The 24,387-nt window shown below is 41.3% G+C and overlaps 1 protein-coding gene across 2 annotated transcripts in view; it reads left to right on the forward strand.

The window, feature by feature from the left end:
* Positions 1–24,387, forward strand: part of SCN8A (sodium voltage-gated channel alpha subunit 8) — a 566,978-nt gene that overhangs the window by 225,013 nt on the left and 317,578 nt on the right. Inside the window, exons 10-12 of one of the 2 annotated variants that reach the window (XM_078688933.1) lie at positions 8,844–9,125; positions 11,721–12,104; positions 17,123–17,258. In XM_078688933.1, the coding sequence (XP_078545059.1) occupies positions 8,844–9,125; positions 11,721–12,104; positions 17,123–17,258 (802 nt within the window). The remainder of the gene's footprint in view (positions 1–8,843; positions 9,126–11,720; positions 12,105–17,122; positions 17,259–24,387) is intronic. The other variant, XM_078688934.1, reaches the window with a different exon arrangement.

Consider the following 24,387-nt stretch of genomic DNA (forward strand, 5'->3'; position numbering starts at 1 on the left):
AAACAAGTATATGCTCCTTATTTTTGTACTGTTATACTATTGGCGCAACTGTTTGACTATGCTCCTTGGACCGACACTACCTCACCTGTGACCTACCTCTTGTATTTTGACCTACCTATGTAACCATGCACCTTGTACCTAATTACCTCAATTACTACTCTATCACCCCCTTGTACTTGTAAAGCGCTCTGATATCTGCAAAGATCTTGTTCGCGCTATATAAATCTTTCAAAATAAAATAAATAAACCTGTATGCGTTTGGGAGCCGGCATTGCTTTTCCACATGGAGACCCACTAACATGCAGCTCGCCATGTGGAAAAGCAATCTCATTTACATTTTGAAAGAGAGAAAAGATTTCCTTGCTATGGGATGGCGGGATAGACACCCCAGGACACTGCAGGAACCGGCCCTCCCACAATACATAAAGCCCGGGCATTGGTGGTTCCTGGGACTTTCAACACCTTGCAGCCCCTCGCCCCACAACCATTTTTTTTTTAGCCCCGGCTGCCAACAGTTCCTGGTTTCGAATGTTTACAACCGCTTGACAGAAAATTTGTGCTTTTAATTTTACAGTAAAAAAGTAGTACCTATCAGTAATTTCTAATATTTCTGGGGACCCTATCCCCCGGGTCTTGTGACAAAATGTTGGGGACCATGGGGGGAGCCACAATGCCCCACGGTCCCACTGGCTTCCCGTGTTCTTCGGGAGCCGGCATTGCTTTTCCGCATGGGGAGATGCTATCTTGCATGTGGAAAAGCAATCTGGTTTGGATTTTGAAAGTGAGAACAGATTTCACTGTTGTGTCTTTCAAAATGCTAACTAAGTTTGCTATGGGAGGGCGAAAGGCGCGAGACTCACGCCCTCTCATAGCAAACAGCAGTGTCCCGGGGGTAGGCACCCCGGGACATTGTAGGAGCTGTCCCTGGGGTGTGGTAGTCTCCAGGGCCTTCGAGGGCTCTAGGCATAGGGTCACGCAGTCTCCCTCGCACAATACACTAAAAAAGAAGAGAAAGTGACGAGAGATGATTTGTAACGTGTTTAGGCTTGAGAGCCTGGATAATCATTAAATGGGGTCTGGCAGTGAAGTGTGTACTTATTCTGGAAGAAGTCTTTCGGGGTCTTGCGAAAGCAAGTCATCTTTAATAATAGCCTCTCGCTGTGTGTACTTGCAAGGTTATCTGATTTGCTCGTATGTTAAAAACAGAAACTTGCAACACCTTTTTTTGATTGGTTGTGAAGCATTGTAAGAAGACGTATTAGCGACCAATAACTTTCCTTGCGCAGATTTTGAAAAACATTTGATTGGCTGTTGTGTGGCTGAGTCTACCTTCCTGATCCTAATGTTGATTGGCCTGTTTTTTCTATGTGACGTTATGATACACTCACCATGTATGTAGCCCATTTTGTGACGCACTTTATTTTACGATGTGTTTCAAAAACTTGTTGTGGTAGGGTGTTTTTAACTTAAACTGTGTACTCTGCTTACGAGTTTGTTGACTGTAAAGGAAAATATTATTATATTTTGTATTGTATCATAATTGTTCTGACTTTTTTCCTTTAGCGTGGAGTAATTTGTCCTTTCATTACATGTATAATTCTTCAAAGAATCCTTGAAAGAAAAATGCACAAGTTTTCAAAATATTTTTATTTAGTCTTTTATATTCATCACATGGGTGAAATGCAATTTTTTTTTCATTCATTAGTATCACGCGTTGGACCACATTTCTTTCATTTTATCATAAGCACTCATTTCTTAAGTTTACATTATATGAGTGTTGCCCCATCATCTTTTTTTAAATTTTAGGGCTTTTTTTACTTTCAGATAAAGTAGAACACAAGTGCTACGACAAACACTCCCTTACTACTTCATCTTTATTTTTTATGTACATTTCATGTCATTATTACATTTTACAATCATTTTTAAAAATTAAAAGAATTAATATTCACATTAACATTTGAAGTCACAATTATATTATTTTGTTGAAAAAAGTGCTTGTGAAGATTATCCTCCTGTTCTTCACGAGTGAAAATTGGTGAAAGCACTACTTAATATAAATACTTTTAACCCATTTTCACTCTAGAAGATAAAGAGTATTCTCCTTTATTGCAAAGTATTTTCTCGAAAGATTATTTATACTACATTTTTCAATCATTAAGAAATACTTGCATACTAAAAAATAAAATACTCGGAGTCAAAGGAGGGGGGTGAACACAGGTTCATGGCCGTAATATTCCCCAGTGTCTGAGATAATATGGTTGCGTCCACTATTCAGTACACTACACGTATCAATGGTATATGTACACACTGAAAAGTTTTTGATTTCTATAATGAATTGTGTATAGTATTTCACTGGTAGTCTTAGTGTTGTGTACAATATTGTTGATGTTCGAGTTCTTTCCCGTATACATACTTGGCTGCCAAATCTCTGGTGATTGAGCTAGTGTACTGTTGAGGAGATCTATTATTTTGGAAAGGTCCGTAGTACTGCAGGCGCGCGAGTTATAGCTAGTACAACTAACTATAACGCGGGAATTTCAATGGTTTTGTACGAGTGAAATGTCCAACTAACTATAACACCCCTAAAACCTTTGTTTTTTTCAGTGAATTTCTAAGGTTTTTTAAATGGTAATTCCTAACTATAACTTGTCTGAAACCTATGGTTTTTTCAGTGATTTTTTTTATATATATAGATATATTATATATATATATATATATATATATATATATATATATATATCTCATTGTGATATTATAGAAATCCAGCTCTCCAGCTACGTGTTAGTATCTGTCCAGTGTGTAGTCCAGCCTAGTCAATTAGAAGCATTTGCTTCTTGAATTCATATATGTATACCAAAATTAAAAAGCATATGTTCAAGACGAAAATTTTCTTTTTCACATTACCCATGTATAGGCCTTTCAAATTCATAAAGCTGTTTATGCTGGCCAACCCTGCCTGATGTTCTAAAGTGATTGCTGCTAGTAATCTTGCATTCGGTGGCCGCTAGTGTAATCTTCTCTAATGTGGTCACTATTACAACACTAGTATTAGTAGCTCGGATGATTTTAATTGAACTGCAGTAGCTCTTAAGATCAGAGATCCCTGGTCCTAACTATTTTCTTCTGCTCTTTCGGCCCCATAGGTCTGTCTTTTTTAAATGAACTGTAGCAGGTTCCCTACAACTAGACAGTCTTCCCAGCAGTACACTCTGAAATTCGAAGCAGCTTCCTCTGGTACTTGATCTTCTCCATCATCTTGAGTGGCACCCTCCTATGACACAAGTTCTGTTAGCAAACTGGACTGCCTCCAGGAGGGTTGGGTCCAAATAAGTTTGTGATCTAGGTCAGGAAATTTGCTTTTTTTAAACCAAATTTTGACAACGTCAGTTCAATTCAAAGGCATTCCGGCTCCTCAGTGACAGCAAAGTTGTAGGCCAGTTTTTAGCAGGACGTTTCAGTGACAAATGTGAAGAAATTAAGCTAATGAAAACCCCTCACTCATTCCTTTATATTGCCTCTGAGCTACTAAGTGTGAATTGTGTTGCTTTTCTATCCAAGGTGGTGTTATCGTATTCATTCACTTAAGATATCTAAAGCAAACCATTTGCCATATCTCCTAATTATTAAAAGTAAACCAGGCTACCACAATTTGTCAGCAGATTTATCATCTTTTCAGAACATATTACCCTTGGATTCACATTTTCTAAAAATGACTGCTACTATTCTTCAGATCCAATTTAAGAATTCATTTATTGTCAGCATTATTGAGTCTATAGCATGGTAGTCGGTGCACAGGTCTAAGCTGCATGATATTTGTTGTGAAATGTGAGGATATCTATCTGTTATCTATGTATAAGGCAGAGTGGCCCATTCTTGTACTGGTGACTTTACATTGGCTAATTGTTACTTACTTTGGCATGGTCCCTTGTCAGTCTAAGGTACTTACAGGAAATAAGGTCAGCCCTACAGTAATAGGGCCTGCAAGACATTCCATTTAGCACACCACCAAGAGGTAGAGGTTTGTTTAGCAAGCCTCAGTCCACAGCATAGCTGAACCTCCAGAGTCCCAAAAGAAAAACCAATGGAATCATGTTAAGTAAATGGAATTTTTCATAACTGGTTACTACATTTTCAAGAGGTCTGATCCTCCTTTGAAAATCATATTGATTTACCCTGCTGTGTTTGAGGTGTTATGAGCTATTGACCAGCAAACGCCTTCCACTTGTGCAGGGGGAACTAGACTTCCAGAGGTTGCTGCGAACTGCAAACCAAGGTTGACTCGAGCTGCACTGTTCCTATTACTGCTCTGGAATTACAGCAGTCTGGTGTTGCTGAAATTGACAGCTGCCTTCAGTGCATTTAGTAGGGGCCACTAGATTGCCCCCCAAAGCACTAAGTTAGCCTTGGCTAAAGTGCCAAAAACACTTGCTCCATCCATGAGTACATCTCCCAGCACAGCAGCGTTGTAGTCTTTCTACTTTTTGCTCAGTGGAATTCGGCTCTATTAGGTTCTAAGGTAATTTTACCTTGCCAGGCGGCTTTACATTTTATTACATGGTTGCAGTCATGCCCTAGGACTCGAAGATTTTCTTATGGGGCTTTCAATGTTAACGTTTTTTTTCTCTTTCGTATGTTGGCTAGACATTAAATCCTTAATGTGCTATTATGCTCCTAAAAATACCCTATAAGGTAACTGTCACTCACATTAGTTGTGGTTGAAGGATCTAATTGTATCTCTTAAATAGAAATCCCAAACTCTTCTCTTTAACTTTACTTCTTTTACAAATACTTTATTTTAATTTGTTATGGAAGGCTCATACTGTTTGTGAGCACATAGTGCATCCATCCATCCACTTAACTGCTAGTGATTCTTCATTTGAGATTCATGTTGATTTAGAGATGACACATAAAAATGCATTGTAGCCTTTTTAATGCCTGATAGCCAGGAGGCCTTACAAGGCACTGTGTATATTCCAAAGATTTGGATTTCTCCTGCACGATATATTAGTCTTAGTGGGCACTGGGCATAAGCCAAATACTTGTCCTCCCCCAGTGCCCCTTGCTATCTGGTGTCCATGGCAGAGAACTCAGTATCTGTCTTGTTAGAGCAGTGTCATCAGCATTTGTATTTCTGCCATTTGACACAGTAGAAGCAATTCGGGTTGCATTTTCTTACGGTTTCGGGGTTTCCTTTTTTGATAACTGTCATTGTGGCTTGTTGGCATTTTGTCAGAACCATATAATGCAACTCTTTTTCCTGATGTGCTTGCAAGAGGATTCTTGTGGTGTGAGCAATGATCGTGTTTGAGTCTGGGTGAAGGAACCATGGATCTTTTTTCCCTTTTATTTCAGTCCTTGAGAGAGTATGGTTACTTGCCAATTGGCCCTGCCTGTTATGCTGGGTTGTGTAATAATTTGGAGGCTCCCAATTGCCAGTAATATGGCTATGATGTAGTACTTGTTTGAGAAGTGAGGGTGGCTGATGACCTGATTAAGGTGTTCTCCTAGCTGTTTGAGGAATGTTTGCAGGCAGAGAGCGGGATGAGCTTGTAGGGTGCCTTTACTGCCAACTAAATTATTTTGACGATGTGTGCAGAGGATGTGGATGGACTTTCTTCTGTGTTCAGTTGCCAAAGCGGGTATTTGCATGTGAAATTTGTTTCTCTCTGAAATATTTTGTTAACAGTGTTGTGCATGTGTGATGGTTTGACTAAAATGTATAGCTGATTCTTTGAGAGATTCATATTTGACGAGCTAGATTTGTTGGTGGAGGGTTTTTCTTTAACAACTAGATGGCTTTGTTGTCTTATTGTGTGCACGTGAGTGCAGAATAGAAGCGTACTGTTATAGTGAGTATTCGTATGTGTGAAGAATACTGTACTTTTGAGGAACATTGCATTGTCAACTATGTGACTTTGTTGGTATGAGGAATTGCCAATTCTTTTGTGTTTGGTTTGTGAGTGATGTGGGTTATCTGGACTTCTGAACCACATGAGGTTAAACAGATTGCCACAAGAAGCAGCCCGCAATTATTATAGCATAGTTGTGGGCAGCTTATAGTTGCAGACGTCATAAAATGATGCAAAGAGCAGGAGACACCTCCTCTGTTTGGCTACCTTAGTGTTCCAATAAATATGCAGTCTTAAAGGATCAGTTGTAGACATTAATACTTCAGCGGTTATGTGTAGTATGGATTTGCCCTACTGCCCTAGGGTGACAAGAATGTCTATGTGAGGTGGGTTACCTCCTATCATAGGGAATAACCCCTCTGACAGAGCTCTTACCCTCCCTCTTTTGAGTATTGGAGGGGTTGTGGCTTATAAGAAGGATTTGTTTACCTTTTCTTCTGATCCGCCGGGTACGCAGAGCCAAAGACATGCCCAAAGGGGAAGCTAGGATTGATCCTCATTATCCCTTTAAGGAGGATGCAAACAGCAAGCACATTCCCTCTGTCTATCCTCTTGTTACTCAGGAAGCTGGTCCCTCCACTGCCTCTCACCAGCAGCATCAGTGCCTCACAACTGAACCATGCTGACCTGTCATGTCCGCCACATTGCTATCTCTGAACAGCAATGCATAGGTCCCTGACGAATATGCGATGTTACATCGCATGCACTACAACACATGCGATTACAATGCGGTTGTTACAACGACTGCGTTGTCACAACGTAAACCATTACATCGCAAGTCGTTTCTACGACTTGCTGTAGGGGGCGCACTCGACTTAGGAATAGTATAATTTACTATTCCAACTCCAGCGTATGCAACAGTAGGGAAGGTGTTGGAATAATAAATTATACTATTCCTTAGTTTAGCGCGCCCCCTACAGCAAGTCGTAAAAATGACTTGCGATGTAATGGCTTGTGTTACAACAATGCGGTCGTTGTAACAACCACGTTGTAATCACATGCGTTGCAGCGCAAGTGATGTAAACGTTGTTTCCCTTCCCGGACAGGTGTTCCACACCACGTCCCTTGCAAGAAAAGACCACACTATGCGTTTTATTTGCTTTCCATGGAATGGGAACTGCTGGGAGCATAAATGTGCCATTGCGCAGAGAGAGTAATAGAAATTACTGTTACCCTGCAATCATCCTTTCCCATGGGAGATCCAACAGTTGAATGGCTGCAGAGCAAGAAACCAATGGAGGCATCTGAGATTTGTGTCCTTGTGATGTTCCAGCCAAGCATATGAGGCATGGTCAGTGATGGTTTCAAAAGTGCAGCTAGCTATGCTATGTATTAGTATTGAATAGCATGCTTTCATAATAAACTTTACTTCTGTTGAATAGGTTTTTCTGCAGTGCAGAAGTCTTCAACTGATTAAAGATTGGTTCTTTCGACATTGTTAATTTTCTGGAAGAGGTCTGCAGCTAATCCTTTGTTGGAAGCATCAGTTTGTAGAGTAAAGGCGAGTATGTGCTTGAGCATGGTCAGTCAGGCTCGAAAGCGAGAGTCTGTAGCAAGTCCCCAAATGCTACATCAGCTTCTGAGGACCATGAAATGCAGTTTCTTATGGCCTCCTTGAGTCTTGTATGAATCTCCTGAAATAGGTGACTAAGACTAACACTGCCCAATAGTAATTTTAGTTGTCGCCAGTCCATTTGTAGTGTGGACTCTAATTCAGAGCACTTGGATTGGACAGACCCTTCCCAAAGCTTGTTTAATTTGATATATATATAGATATATCTATATCTATATATATATATATATATATATCACTCCAGATTGCCCCCGAGCTCAGAGACGCCACTCCACAAAGAATCAGGAAACCTCCTTTTATTAATTGAAAACCAGTTCACTTTCCGGCTGAATTCGATGTCCCTTACGCGTTTCAATGCTCCAGCATCTTATTCATAGGGAGGGGAAAGTTGAAAACACGAAGCAGACTGCATTTTTTTATATATATATAAAAAATTGTGTGTGAGTCTGTATATATATATATATATATATATATATATATATATATATATATATATATATATATATATATATATATATATATTAACAATCCTCCAACCACTTGAAAGAAAGGAGCCCAAGCGGGGAAATACAGGTGAGGTTCTTTATTGTATATCCTTACAGCTGGGCATAATGCATTTCGGAATGATTATCCTTCTTCAGACGCCTTTAGCTGCTGTACCTCCAGTCCAAAGCGCCAAGTTCGAATGATGGCAACCTTTATACAGTTCCTTACTGACGCCGCCCCCACTCATGTGACCATCTGCTGTGTTAGAGTCTGTGGAGAACTCCAACTCCCAGAATGCTGTATACCTGGTGTAGCGTGACGGGGGAAACACGAGTTGAGTCTCTGTGTTCATGGGCGTTAGTAGAGCTTGGCAGTTGTGTAGAGGTGAATACTCTGGCATCCGAACCCCTTGAGTCCCCGCATAACGCTTCAACCATCCGGGCGTTGGTTTGCTGGGGCATGGGTTTGGCAACAGTGCACCACTATATATACTCACACACACGTGCACACAGATATGTGTATAGATATCTAATCTATATATTTATATTATATATATATGTATATATTGTGAGTATATGTATATCTAGCAGGGCAATATACACTTACTTGTGGATTTTGGGCATCAGTATTGCTTTTTTATAGATAGTCAGCTCTGCGTCCCAACATAATTTACTGTTCATTTATTTTTACCTATGTAGAATTTGTGTTCTATACATACCCGTTTAACTTACAATACATATTGTTTCCAATCTTTAGTGCCCATTCTAACTTGAAATGACAACCCCCATGTGCATATTTTTTTCTTATACAGCAGAAAGATTAAAGTTGCATGGTCCTTTCAGCATAACTCAGTATGACTTTGCTTTATTTCTCAGGCTGCTGTGGCTACCTCAGCAGGAACTGTCTCTGAAGATGCCATCGAAGAGGAAGGTGAAGGAACGTTGTCTCGAAGTTCCTCCGAGTTCTCTAAATTCAGCTCAAAGAGTGCTAAGGAACGAAGAAACCGCAGAAAGAAGAAAAAACAGAAAGATCTGTCTGAAGGGGAAGAGAAAGGAGACCATGAGAAAGCTGTGAAATCAGAGTCTGATGATGGGATGAAACGTAGGGGCTTTCGTCTTGACAGCAGGCTAGGAAGAAAGCTCTCCATCATGAACCAGGTAGGTTTCAGACAGCGGTATCTGTCCAAACCCAAACTCTGGCCATTGTGATACAACTATACTCAATTCCCTGTCAATGTTTAGCAGAGATAAAATGCCAATTCTGATGATATTAGAATGAAAAGGTTGTATAAGCATTAGCCCCTGTAGTTCCGCTGCCATAACATATTTTATTGTAGAACAATTCTTACGTAGATTATGTCCTTCCATTGTGGTCTAAATTATTCTGCTTTTGTGCATCGTCCTTCAGTGAAAGGGATCTGAACCTGGCTGTTTGCAAATTTCAAATCTCTCAGACCCCTTCTCCTTGTAGTGCTATCAGATCAGGATATTTTGCTAATTTTCGGTGGGAGTATGGATTATGATGGCTATTTGATTTGGAGTGTATTTTACAAGAGGCATTTGTATTAAAATTCTAAATCTTGAAATGTTATACCGTTTGAGTCAGTTCTAGCCTGTGCTTCGTGACGTGAAGACATCCTTCCCTTGTACTTACGTTGAAAAATTAGAAGACGGCACCTTATGCATGCCTGTCTCTGATGCTCAGAGTGAGCGTCGTTATTTTGTAAGAATCAGAAAGTTCAAACTAATAATACTAAACTTCCTCTTTCAACTCCTGTTTGAAAATTTGCTGAAACAGCAACTGTCAGTGTATATGCAGTGTTTGATTTTTTTGTTTTAGGTGTAAAGAAATTACATTCATCAACAGGGAGACTAAGGGCTTGAAAGGGAAAGGGATCAGACGTTCACAGGACAAACATTAAAACATCATGAAAGGTTTAAGAAGAAGTGTCCAACAATGTTTGGGGAAGGCTTTGTGTACAAGGCCTAGTCTGCTATATCAAAGACACTTTTACCTACAGATCCAATGCTGTGTAGCATACACACATAGAACACTGGTATTTTGTTTCAATAACTTTAGACCTACACAAATTAGTCACATGTTTGGCTAGTTGCGCTCTGGTTGCAGGTGAACATGCGGGTAAGTTAGAGTTTGACAGCCTCTGTTAGGATGCTTGTAAAGAAAGTCCTGATTTTCTAAACTGCCATGCAGTTGGAGGCAGGAGAGAACCATACTAACAAACTGACTATGTAGTGCCTATAGGCTACACTGTTTGCCAAGGACTCAACTTGTGGAGTGTAAATAGAAACAAGATATTCTGCCAAAAATGTAGACAGAATTTCAAGTAAAATTAGGAAGATTTCTGCCCAAGGCACGTGGCACGTCTTTGCCCTCTTTTTTTTCCTCTGTTACTTTGATGTGACCCCAGTGGAGAAGCAGCAAGGTAAAGATAAGCTGAATACGTGTTGGACAACAGTTTGATCATAAGTATGGATCAGGTGCAAGTAGTGCACTTCACGTGATCACTAGCTTTTGTTTCTTGACTGCAATAATAAGCTCAAAGTAGGTACTAGATGCAAGTACTTGAGGCTGTCAGTTGACCACAGATTAAAGTAGCAACCCATGTTGGAGTTAAAGAAATAGGCTCTAGTCCACTAGCAAGATAGGTAAAAGGTTTCAATCGGTAGTTTTTATGATTTTGATAAATTGGAAATGCCATTGTGTGAATGTATTCTGTCCCTAAGGAGTACCATCCCCTATGTGGGAATAAGAGTCAAAATGTCACATAAATAAGCTCAGGCACAAGCTGGATCTGGTTATTTCATCTGTCACTTCTAACTACATTGACAATCATAAGCGATGAGCCAATTTTGAGGAGTCTGGTTAAAGCTGTGGGCTATTTGAGCATCGCTGTTTGAAATAAACACGCTTTTTATTCAGTTTATACAACATAATCGCAATTTAAGGCACTAGTTAGATTCAGAATTTCTGTTTGTTCAAGATATGCTGATGTAAAATCACTAACGGGAAAGCCTTCTACAACATATTCTCTTGAATGTAACTATAGGAAGGCCTATCTGTAGAATGGATTTGTGTCCAGTACAGTGCCATGTTATATGCTTTTCAGATTTAGGGCTTTCTCCTGAAGGACGTAACTTGCTTGGCAGAGAAATCCATATGAGCTGTCATCTGTGTTGTTGCAGGGCTCATTTGATTGCCCTGCTTGGGCTGGCCTGAGAAGCTCTGTACTAGGGCATCACTTTTGATGTGTCTGAGGCTTAATTCAGATATGAAAAAGACAAATTATTGTGGCCCCTTGTGGACGTGAATGATGATATTGATTGTATCCTTCTAACAGGTGTATGCTTGCTCTCTGGAATCAAGTATGTGAACTACAATGAAAGGGGAATAGTCTCCCTTCTCTTTCTCAGAAGAGATTAAATACATTTATTATGGCCATTGATTTAACTTTTGTATGAGCTATATGTCTGTTTTTGTATGAGCCAAAATCAAATGAAAAAAAAGGAAGCGGACACACGCGTGATTGGTTATTTAAGTGTTCTTGTAGAGATTTTCTGACATTGTAACATTAGCAGCATACTTTTTCCCTTACTTTCTACATGTTTATTTTGAATGATCTTCTTGCTTAGAACTTAATGTCTTCGTTACCCGCAAAGGGTCACTGTTCTTTTAATCACGCAGTTAACTTCCTCCAAAAATCTGTTCATATTTCATGTTCTTGTTTTTTGCAGTCTTTGCTTAGCATTCCAGGATCTCCCTATCTTTCCCGCCAAAACAGCAAAAGCAGCGTCTTCAGTTTTAAAGGCAGGTTCAGAGAACCAGCTTCAGAAAATGAATTTGCGGATGACGAGCACAGCACGGTTGAGGAGAGCGAAGGCAGGAGAGACTCCCTGTTTGTCCCATTTCGTTCCAACGAGAGGAGGAACAGTTACAGTGGGTACAGCCAAGGAAGTAGATCATCCCGCATCTTCCCGAACCTGCGACGGAACATGAAAAGGAATAGCACCGTGGATTGTAATGGCGTGGTGTCCCTCATCGGTGGTCCAGGTGCTAATATGCCTGGTGGACGTCTTCTGCCTGAGGTGAAAATAGATAAGGCAGCTACCGATGACAGTGTAAGGAAGTCTGTTAGTAGAATAGTCTAGGCATGGCGGTCAGCCCCTTCTGCTCCTCTGAATGCCGCCCTCCAGTACCAAAATGGATCTTTTCCAACGGAATGATAATTGGTTTGTCCTAACCTCGGATGAGAATGTGATTGGAAACCTGGTTCAAAATGGTTATGCCTTTTATTTATTTTTCAATAGTTACCTTTTACGCCTTCACTTCAGTTAACAAATGGACCCCTGTTTCCCTTCTTGAAAAAAAACAGCTTGAATTTAATAACTGGATTGCAACGCAAAATCGATCAGAATTACCACAGCCAAATACATGTTTGCTCAAGAGAGCTTAAGAGTTGGTAGCAAACGTGAATACAAAATGAAACCTGGAAATGATTTGGATCAGAAATGAAATAACGCCTAGTGCAAAACAGAGTGGGAAATCTTATGATGATTAGCACTTGCTGGCTCTTGACTCTAATTGGTGGCGAACTTTTATGTAGAAGGCTGTAGTCTTAGCTCATTAGATAATAAACGAAGAGGATCAGGGCTATGCCACTTCTCATGCTTCATCTTGCTAAATGTCAGATCCTGTTCCGGAGTAATTTGTCTTTTTGGTGGAAGCTCTTGGGTAAATTGGTTTTGAAATGTGGGCTCACAGAGATGGCATTGATGGCATTTCCTAAGTCGCCCTAAACCCGTTCACTGATGCTGAGGACTTCACTTTTTATTTTTGCTTTGAATTAGAAACTGAAAAACGAATGCACAAATCTCAGTTTCACAAATTAAGACACTACCAGTGCTATTACGAGTGGGGTAATGCTCAAAACCGCTGGTTATCAGTCAATATTGTTGCTTGTCGTGTCCAAATGCCAAGTTTGTGTATTGCACAGGTTGGATACGGATAGATAATCTTGTTTATTTGAGGTGAGTGCTAATCAATTCAACCACTTAAAACTATAGCCTGCCTTTTAATTGTCCAGGTTTAGCAAAGATGTTGGAATATACTTTAGGCAGCCAGTAAATATAAACGACTCTAGCAGAGTTTAATTCTCAATATACCTCGTCATTCATCTTCAGTAATTCTCATAGTGATTGAATGACCTTGACTGAGCTTATATTTTAACTGCCGTCAATTGCAGTAATATTGCAAAAGGAACCGGGGTGGCAAAATAATTGGCTAAAAATCCCCTCTGGAAATTGCTTTCGAGCAAGTGTTGCACAACTGCAGTGTGTATGTAAATCACATGTCTCCTCTTTCAATTTGGGTCATATGGCGAGCGCCGGTTCAGATATTTTATTTTTGTTATGGACTGCCTTGATCCGAGTTTATACTGTTTCTTTCGCTGATCACAAACCTAAATGTGGTGGCTTCATACTTTTCAAATATATTGTGTTGTATAAAGTCAGCTTGTCGCCCAGCTGCTGCTTTGCAGTGCTCAGAGCTTTCAAACATATGATGCTGAAGAAGATTCTCAAGTCTAGATTATGTTGAAGGTTAATTGTGGTCCAAAGAGCAGATATTGGTGGGCTCCTTCTCCTTCAATGAAGGGACTAGTTCAAAGGCTGTTTTATGTAGTGTGAATGGTTCCTTGGAAAGATTTGTCTTCAGCGCTCTCCTGATGGCTGATATTCTCTTTCTTGTCTGTTCTTGTGTAGGTTGCAGACTCTCCTGACCTGGGGGAACTATATCATTTTCAAAGTACCTCAGACACATCTCCCAAGTGCCAAAAATACACTGTAGATTTGCTGGTTGAACATGCACCAAGACCCTTTTCCTTCAGACTAAACGGGCTACAGAATACACGAAAGTCTGGGAAAGGCCGCGTGAACTGTAAGAAGTCGTTGTCTGTCTCAAACAAAAAAATTAATCGATAGATAAATGTTCTACCTTGTGGTAGTGACACTCAGTAACAATTCCTGTACACCAATTGATTATTTGCATTGCTATCTTGTTCGTAAAATCCAAGCTGTTTTGTGTAGTTGCAGCCTAAATCGTATCCTATCCCATAATCCTACCAATAATTTTTTCCTCTGTCATTAGTTTTGTCAAGCTTTAGCTGTCACATCCCACAGATAAACTAGCATGTTAGCTTAATATGTTAATCTGTTTCTTTCTCCACTTTTACCTAGCACGGGAAATGTATGTTAAGCATGGTGCATGTTTTCCACAAAACTGTTGTTTCAGAAATGTATGTCCAAGAGTACCCATATCTGTTCAATTTTTGGATCTCCTTTCCTCATATAAGACAGTTGGCTCGAACAGATGTGCAAATAGTCCACTTTGAACTGGGCAGTGATCGGTTTGGTCTAGAGTTTGCTTCTGCCAGTTCTGTAGCACCGAAGCAGCAGGGCCTGGTTAGGCTTTGGTAAGAGCCCTTCTTTCCATGCAGTCTATCGCCGCATGATATCCCTCAAATGTTAAGACGCATCAAAAAGTGGACTTTATGCATTTCTTTCTTGAAACCATACTGGGGCATAGTTGACAAGGAGGCACATGTAGACTCTAGCCACGCCCATAGTACATACATCCTTACAGTGTGCAAAATGCTTGCAAGGAACTAGTATAGACTTTTGCACATTGTACACAGATCGGTTTATTCATACATCTGTGCATATTTGCTTGAACTAATTTCATGCCGCCTAAGCTAGTGACCAGCATTTGTTTTACATTCTTCGGTTTGATTTTTTGACAATGCATCTGTCGAACAGACCTATTGCCAACAATACACAGTGTTCCTTGGTGCTGCCCCTTTCATCTGTTGGCTTTCTTAGGTCAGGCTCTTTCAACCATTGGCTTAAGTCATTGTTTATCACCTCTAAGCTTAGCACAGTGGAATATTCAAATGTCCCCTAATGCTAGTGGCTCTTTAGGTGTATCCTTAAACCTCCACTCCAGTGCTTCCATTGAGCTGCATGACATACACTTTACAGCTATAGCTTTCTCTGTATGATCCTGGTGGCACCTGGCTATATATCTGTCTCCAAAATTATAGCCTGACCTATTGGCTTTGCCAAAGCTTGTTTATGTTTGTCTCCCTGTTGTGGGATAACAAAACAGGTCTTTAAAATCCACTCTCTTGTTATCACTCCCATTATTGACTCCTACAGAGTGATTCCATTGATGTGACTAATTATCTATCCCTACATGTGCATTAGGACCATTGTACCATTTGCAGGGAATCAATAAACCCAACCCTGGATGCTGTGCAACCCTTAAGGATCCAGATAACTCCCCTAGGAGACAGTGCGTCCTTATTGGGGTTATCTTTACTCTTAAGTAATTTATTTAATGTTCTTCTGTAATAAGCTTTGCCGGAAGGAAATATTTGTCAGAGGGGGACTACAGAAACATTCTGAAGAATTTACCAGCATATTTAAATTGGATCAAAATATTTCGTAAACAGTGACACACAACATGAGCTGGAGGACAAGAGATAGGGTTGTAACTAAATCAAACATGAATTGTGAAATGGAACAAAGTAGATGATGAGAAAGCGATGGAGATTGTGTCTAAGAAGTTAACAAGGATGTAGTTGAAAGAGGTTCATTTTCATCATTTTCCTGATTAGCAGATGTTAATTTGATTTCTCAGTGGAAGAGAGTTATCACTTAATGCAACATGAATTGAGAAAACTAAAGCGATGATGAGAAAGGGATGAATATTGTGGCTTGAGGGCTAATTCTGATATTGTTTAACGAGGTTCTTTTTCAGCATTTTCCTGGAGTTACAGAAGGTTTGGATGAGTTCTTAATGTCTGGGAAGAGGTTTTAGAGGCTTTTTGTAGCACCCATATTGGACTGACTTAGCGCAGGAGACATCTCAAGTTCTCAAGAAGACAGAGTCTTTGCTTTTGACTCATCACTTTCCCCAGGGACTCAGTTGTTTGGTTAGAAAGGGTGGTTATCCAAATAACTGGTTTATTATCTGAGGACGAATGTTTACATTTATAATTGCGCTCCATTAGCATTCATTGAAGAACTTTCAGACACTGGAGAGATGTGGTTGAACTTCCTCGTAGAGTAGATAAGGCGAGCCGTGGCGTTTGAGTCATGATCAGTGTGAGCTATGATTGAGAAATGCAAGTCAAAATAGGGTTCCTCTGTCTAGCCAAAAGATGATTAGTGTATGTGCAGCAGTTTTGATGTGGTTAGAGGAAATTACTTACTTGATCTTATATTAAGGAAGAAAGAGGTTGGAAGATTGGATAGTTCTGTTAATGTGGTGCGATAAAGTGTTGTTAATGGTGACACTCAAGACGTCATTCTGTTTATCTCAACATTAGCCAACTGATACAGGTTGTACAGGTCAATCATGTACAATAGAAACGAGCAGAACTAAACATGTAAACATTAATGGGCATTCTCAATCTAAAAATCTAAAGTTATGCATTTGAATCTGTTTATGAATGCTTCCTTTTTCTCAGTAGTTGTTAGTCTTATGCCTGAAAAGGAACTTAGCATCTAAGCCATTTTGGGTCTCCAACAGAAGTTATTTTACATGCTACTTCAGGCAAACAAGCTTAAGGTGGCGTTTTTTAAAGTATCTAACTATATTTATTGATAATTCTTATCCAGTGATCAGCATGGCGGTAAACGGTTGTAAACCGGATTCAGCATTACCATAAAAGTGGTGTTCAGTGAAAGAAGTGTATAACAGATGTAGAAACTGTTCAAGGTGAACAGTAAATCAGGCTGTATCCAATGTACCATCTTGGTCTGGGTGTGTATAATATGCAAGTTAAATGTATGTGGGGGAGCCATGTCCCGTAATCTACACCCATGCACTATTTTATTTTTAGTCTGTTGTGAACAAAGGAAGAATAATCACCAGGTTTCTATTAGGGAATTTAATACTGTTTATTTAGTGCAGCCAGTAGTATAGTGAATTATGAGCTCATAAGCACATCTCAGGCCTCAAGGCTAGAAAAGGAGCCACAGTTGTAATAAGTACTTTTCACGTTGTTACCTTGTGCTTGTGATTCTAGTTGTGAACAACCATGGCAGCACTAACCAACATTGTGGTCGCTTTGCAGGCCTCCACGGAGGTAGATGTTAAAAAGACCAATTCACGCTCTCTCCGGGTATCCATGGACCAGCTGAATGCATCCTTCGGAAGAAAAGATCGAGCCAATAGTGCATTGAGTGTTCTGCCCAACACACTAGTTGAAGGTATGAAAAACATATGTCTTCATCCATATGTATTTGACATATGCATCGGTTTCTGACTGTTTTCCAATCCTTTGTCAAGTCCCTCACAAGGGATCGCAGGCTGTCAAGGACACCACTAGTATATTTTTATCTTGATTCCCCTGTCCTTCATTTAGGGCAAGAGACCAGTTAGACTATCTGTCCTGGAGCTACAGCAAACAGGAGACTGTAGATTCCATTGCTTTTCACCTGCTCATATTTTGATGTTGCCATGCTGTTTTCGCTCCATACATTTTATACATTAGTAGTTTTATTTTGCGCATACTAGACCCAATGGTTGACAGAGAATTTTACTTCAGCACAATTGCTTCAATGGCAAAAGGATTACATTGGTAAAGCACAAAATATAAGTTACTGTGGATACATTAAAAACATTTTATATCCACATCTATCAAATAAATAACTACTTAGGTTTTTCACCAAATTGAGGGAGGTGCTGTTGATACATGCTGACAAACAATTTCAGCTTGCAGAATGTTATTAACACCCAACATAAAGAAGTGATGAGGGGTTGCTGCATCAGATATTTGAGGTTTTTTTTATTATTATATTTCCGGAAAGTAATGTCCTGCTTGATGTTTTGAAGGAATAGCGTTCCCTCCAGCTCCTCAGCGAACTAACAAAAAATTATGGATTTAGGGACTTTGTGAATGCTGAAATTTCAAGCAATAAGGAATTGAGCTCCAGTGTTCTCTCTGATCACCTGAGATGTTTAGTTTCTTTCTAAGGGTAGGTCAAAAGGCCAGTGTGTATTTAAGAGATTCCAATAAGCTTTGAGTTTCCACAATCCAGCCTGGAGAACACTGGTACTTGGATCACTTCTTTAAAGTAATTTTCCAGAATGAAGGGATTAATTATTTCTAATAGTTTTATTTGACATTCTGCCCTTTTTGGCCAAGGAGTTGATGTGAGAATGCTGATTAAAATATTTATCCTTGAAGAAGCCTGGTAATTTGATGCATCCCTCAATAGAGGTTAATAATCCAACATTGTGCATTCTTAAGTCATGTTTGCAATTGGGATTTTCTGTTTGGCAGGGCAATCAAAAGGGTGGGCAGAGCCTCAATTGATGGCTTGCCATCCATTGTTGCCCATCAGCTAGTTTTTTTGCTGCATTTTCGATTTCCTTAGGAGATGCAGATTTTAAGTAGAGTTATGGGTCACCTGCGTAGAAGTGGTATGCAATCTGGGAGTGTATTAGGCTAGAGGCCAGTGGTTCCATATATATATATATATTTTTTTAATTCTTTATTTATTAATTTTCTCAGCAAAACAGCACTAGAGGAAACAATCAATCAGGTTACACAGGTACATCTTGTGATCAAGTGAATATCATTAAGGCACCGTTCATAGGCAGGCAGGTAAATCGGGTAGGGAACATTATCATAGCATATCCTATACATATCAATGTAGCTATTACTTTAAAGTCAGAAAAACAGAAAAAGGAGGATCATTTACACAGCTATGCAATCCGAACAGTCATATCAAGCAGTCCTGAATTTGTAGAGCGTTATGCTAAATTTACAGCAATACAATCGGGTTCACATATTGTCTAGGCAAATAAAACATAGAGCACAGACAATGCAGATGTGCATCCCCTGAAAGGCAACGTTCCGATATGAGTCAGGTCCCCCCTGTAATCTATTCTCCCTAGTGTCCCGCACCAGTGTGCCCTAGTGTGTCTCCTGGATCAGGAAGGTAGATGATCACGCATAAGCGCCAGCTGCGTCTTGAGCACTCATGTGACATCATCTGAGTCTGTAGACGTCGCCGCAGCTTGTAATAGATATATCTGCAGCGGTCCCCAGACATCTTTGGGTCTGCTGTGCACTGGTGTCATGTCGGCATATATATTATTCTGATCCTGACAATAAACCAAGTCATCAATCCAGTCCTTGAACTTGGGAGCTCTTCCCCTGCCCCAGCGACATGCAATTCGCCTTTTAGCCAGTAATAATGCAACATCCGTGAATTTCCGAATAGACTTAGGCACATTTCTAGTGTATCCCAATAGCATGATTAACGGGTCTCTGTCAATTGCTCCGGCCGTCATAATCCCCAAAGCAGCCTGTACTTGTGACCAATATTCGTAAACTCCTGGACATTCCCACGCTAAGTGGAAGAATCCCGCCCCCTCTCGATTGCAACGGTCACATCTATCAGTATCTGCCAAGTGAAAGCGTAGCTTCCGCACAGGTGTGTAGTAGAAGCGGTGTAGAAATTTAAAATGAATTATCTTTAGCCGGCAGCTAGACGAAACATTAGCAGTAAGAGCACAGCAGTAGCGCCACTGATCATCAGTAATTTCCTGATCTAAGTCCATGCTCCAGTGACGCCGTGCAGAACACTCCGGCTCTTGGCGTTGCATCCTAATATTATTATAGAGTCTAGAAACAAGGTGACGGCTGTCTGATAGAATCATGGCATGCAACGATACCACTACTTCCGGTTCCTCCGGGAAATTGGGCAACACTTCCCTCAAGCCCTGCCGAAGTCAGATGTAATAGAACACCTCCAGGGGAGTAGGTGTATTTGCCTGAAACAGCTGCTCCCTGGTACGGAACCGGCCGTTGAGAAACAGGTCCCCCCATGTGGCTATTCTCATGCGCCTACACATCACCTGAAATCCTGTCTCCTGTAATAGCAATATGCAAGGGTGATACGTAAGAGGAAGTACCGGGGAATACAATGGTAGAGCACCAACGATCCTCGCCACCCTACTCCACGCATCAATGGTGCAAGTCACCGTGGTAATCGGCGTATCTATATCCTTAACCGTACCCAGTACGAGGCCATTAAGAGGAAGAGGGCGTGCTATCCAATCCTCGGCAGCAATTTGCGGCATAAATGGAGTGGGCTTTAGCCAATGATAGGCGTATTGCGCCTGGGCAGTGACATAATAGGTCTCAAAATCTGGCACATCGAAACCTCCCCTCTCATAAGGTTGGGTAAGAATGTTCCAGCGCAGTCGTGGTTGTTTTCCCCCCCAAAAGAGTCGAATGAGTTCCGATCGTAATTGTTTAAAGAAAAACACACCAGGGAAGTACGGCACATTTTGGAATAAGTACAAAAATTGTGGTAGTACCACCATCTTTATTAACAATGCTCTTCCCGCCATCGATAATGGCAGAGCCTTCCATCGTGTGACATTATCAGCTAGTTTTGTGATGGCCACACCGTAGTTTGCTCTGAGCGTCTCATCCCTATCCAAAGAGACCACTATACCCAGATATCGGAGATCAGTATCACACCATTCAAGTGGATAATCCAACTGGAATTTCGTGACGGCGCTCGTAAGTGGGAAGAACTGAGACTTCTTCCAATTTATACGCACCCCCGACAGTCTTCCAAATACCAGAAACTCCCGCAGAATAGGATTCAGGTTGGATTGAGGGTGCTTCACATAAAGCGTGATGTCATCTGCATATAAAGAGACGCCAATTTGGCGCTGGAAGCAGGTAAAGGCGCTCTCCTTGTGTAGCTGGCGAATACGGCACGCCAGAGGTTCAATTGCCATAGCAAAGAGCAAGGGGGAGAGAGGACACCCCTGTCTAGTGCCCCTCGTTATCAGCATCGGGGCCGATAGTGATCCATTAACAACCACTCTGGCAGTCGGCTTGGTATACAACAATTCAATCCAGCTGACAAACAATTTGGGGAACCCCATCCTATGTAATATAGTAAACAGGTACGCCCATTCAACCGAATCGAACGCTTTCGTCGCATCTAAAAAGATAGCAGCAACTGGAAGTTCCGGGGCAGTCGTTTGTATCAAAGAAAATAGTGTCCTAAGATTATGCGTAGTGGCGCGCCCCGGCACAAAGCCAGCTTGATCCGGCAATACGATCTTAGTCATAATCAACGAGAGGCGCGTAGCAAGAACCTTAGCGAGTATCTTTGCATCACAGTTGATGAGAGATAAGGGCCTATACGAGTCCGTATCTGTCGGTTCCTTACCCGGTTTCAACAACGAGGTAATAACCACCTCCCTCATTGATCCCGGCAATTCCCCAACTTCAAACGACTCCTCATAGACTTCTTTAAGGACCGGTGCCATTATATCTATGTAACATTTATAAAACTCCGCGGGGAGTCCATCCGATCCCGTCGCCTTGCCATTGGCCAGCGACATGATAGCATCTCGTACCTCATCAACTTCCAATGGTGTACTTAGGAATTGTCGATGCCCATCGCTGAGCCAGCACAACGCAATGTCATCAAGGAAGCATCCCATATCAACCGCGGTAGTTTGCTGAGAAGTATATAGCTTCTCATAATGTGCCAGAAATTCCTCTTGAATGCTCCTTGTATCTTGACATCTCGTGCCGCCTGTTGCAACAAGTTCCAATATAGTGGCGCTGAAGCGTGGCTTCCTCGTTATGGCAGCCAGCACTTTGCCCGGGCGTTCCCCCTCGCAGTACCGCCGCGCTACCCAATACTTGCCCCTAAATTTGGCTTCTCGCGCCGCTTCCTCTCCAAACTCAGAAAGTTTGTCTCGGAATGTGTTATGTAGCTCCAGGTCTCCACCTCTTGCCATCCCAAGTTCTAATTCTTTAAGCTCCCGCTCCAACTTGCCCAGTGTCTTTTGAATGTCTCTCAATATACCCCCGCCCTTAGAGATGCAGATCCCCCTAACCGTGACCTTGAAAGCCTCCCATACCATCTCCACACTATTGACTGAATCCTTGTTTCTGGGGGAAAATTCCTCAATCTCATCACCTAGCTCTGCCTTAAAAACCGTGTCTAGTAACATAGTTGGGAGCAGTCTCCATGGAGGTTTTAGTCTATCGTGACCTGGAATCAGCAAAGCCATCAGTACTGGGCAGTGATCTGAATACGTTCTGGGCAAATGTGTTACCTTACCTAAACCCGTACTAAGTCCCCTTGTTACAAAGCAGTAATCCAATCGTGCCCATGTATTAGCGTGTGAAGTAAAATGCGTGCCTTCTCTACATGCTCGATGGGTATATCTCCAACTATCCACCAGACCTGCTTCTTCTACGACTCCCAGCAGCACATCTCTAGCTTGCCTGTTGTATTGAGCGCATCCATCCGATCTATCCATGCCTGGCACCAGTGCCACATTAAAGTCCCCACCCCAAATGATGTGTGTTGCGCCCGCTCCCAATACATGCCCCCACAGCGTGGTAAAAAATTCCGGTGTATCAGTGTTTGGAGCGTAGCAGTTCACTATAGTAACAGTATCAGTGCCCAACCTACCCCACAATATCACATAGCGGCCATCTGGGTCAAGTAGCTCACCCAACAAATGAAAGGCAATAGATTTTTTGATCAACACAGCAGTACCCCTTGAGTACGATGAATAAGAAGCGAACTTCCTGATCGAGGCCCATTTACTAGCAAACTTAGGATCCGACCTGGGGCGGAAATGTGTCTCCTGTAATAGGGCTATATGTACATTATGCCTGTCCAGGTATGCAAGAATATTTCTGCCTTTCCTGGCATCATTAATGCCCCGTACGTTCCAGGACATTACCATCAGTTTGCTCCCCTCCACTTCAGCCATCATCATTGTCAACGGTATACAACCTTTACCACGCAACTTTTACCACGACCTACCTTTACCACGCAACTTTTACAACGCAGGACCCTTTACCACGCATACCATTACAACGCAGGTATTTACAACGCAGATACCTTTACAACGCATACCATTACAACGTAAGTATTGGTAAGTATATTATTTTATTTAAAATATTTTAGGTTTGGGTTTTGGGTAAATGGGTATTTTTAGGGTTCAGGGTCAGTTTTCAGTTTTTGGGTAAAGGGGTATTTTTAGGGTTCAGGGTCAGTTTTCAGTTTTGGGTAAAGGGGTATTTTTAGGGTTCAGGGTCAGTTTTCAGTTTTTGTGTAAAGGGGTATTTTTAGGGTTCAGGGTCAGTTTTCAGTTTTTGGGGTACAGGGGTATTTTTAGGGTTCAGGGTCAGTTTTCAGTTTTTGGGTAAAGGGGTATTTTTAGGGTTCAGGGTCAGTTTTCAGTTTTGGGTAAAGGGGTATTTTTAGGGTTCAGGGTCAGTTTTCAGTTTTTGGGTAAAGGGGTATTTTTAGGGTTCAGGGTCAGTTTTCAGTTTTTGGGGTACAGGGGTATTTTTAGGGTTCAGGGCTGGGTTTGGGTTTTGGGGTACAGGGGTATTTTTAGGTTTCAGGGTTGGGTTTGGGTTTTGGGGTACAGGGGTATTTTTAGGTTTCAGGGCTGGGTTTGGGTTTTGGGGTTCAGGGGTATTTTTAGGTTTCAGGGCTGGGTTTGGGTTTTGGGGTACAGGGGTATTTTTAACATATATATTTAAAAATTAATAAATAAATATTAATATAAATAATTAAAATATTAAATATTAAAATAATAATTTATTAATTTAAAAAAATATTATTAATAATTACATTATTTTACCATATTATTTACTTACCTATACTTACGTTGTAATGGTATGCGTTGTAATAGTACCTGCGTTGTAGTGTATTGCGTTGTAAAGGTATTCGTGGTAAAGGGTCCTGCGTTGTAAAAAATGCGTGGTAATGGTCTGCGTGGTAAAAGAACGCGTGGTAACGTCATATATCCTTGTCAACAGCAGCCGCAGTCTCTTTACCCGCCCAGGCCACCCACCGCCCCTGCGTGCCAGAACATGCTCTCCATATACTCCGTAATGTCCCGTGTAACCTCTGTCTAGTGCAAACAAACAACTCTGCCATTCCCCCTTCCGCATGTGTCCCCTCAACTAACTTAAACACACCCCAAAGTACCCCCCACCCCAGACCCCTTGCCCATGCATTCCTCATGTATTCGTACATCACATGATGAAGCTTCCCTTCAGTCAGAAACCCCTCACAGCGCCCATCCCCTCCAATCCAGAGAATACAGGTCACCTCTGTCCAGAATACCGTCAACCAATAAGGATCGACGTCAGATCCAATCACGTCCGTTCCCTCCCCACACCCTTCAAGACAACCAACACCCAACATTTTCAACTCAGACCACAGTCCTCCCCCCGCCCACTGAAGCATCCCCAATTCTCCAGCAATCCCGACCCACCCCCCACCCATCACCGCTAGCAAACACCCCAACAGCTGCAGT

Source organism: Lissotriton helveticus, chromosome 1_1 (assembly GCF_964261635.1).
Source record: "Lissotriton helveticus chromosome 1_1, aLisHel1.1, whole genome shotgun sequence".
Taxonomy (NCBI): domain Eukaryota; kingdom Metazoa; phylum Chordata; class Amphibia; order Caudata; family Salamandridae; genus Lissotriton; species Lissotriton helveticus.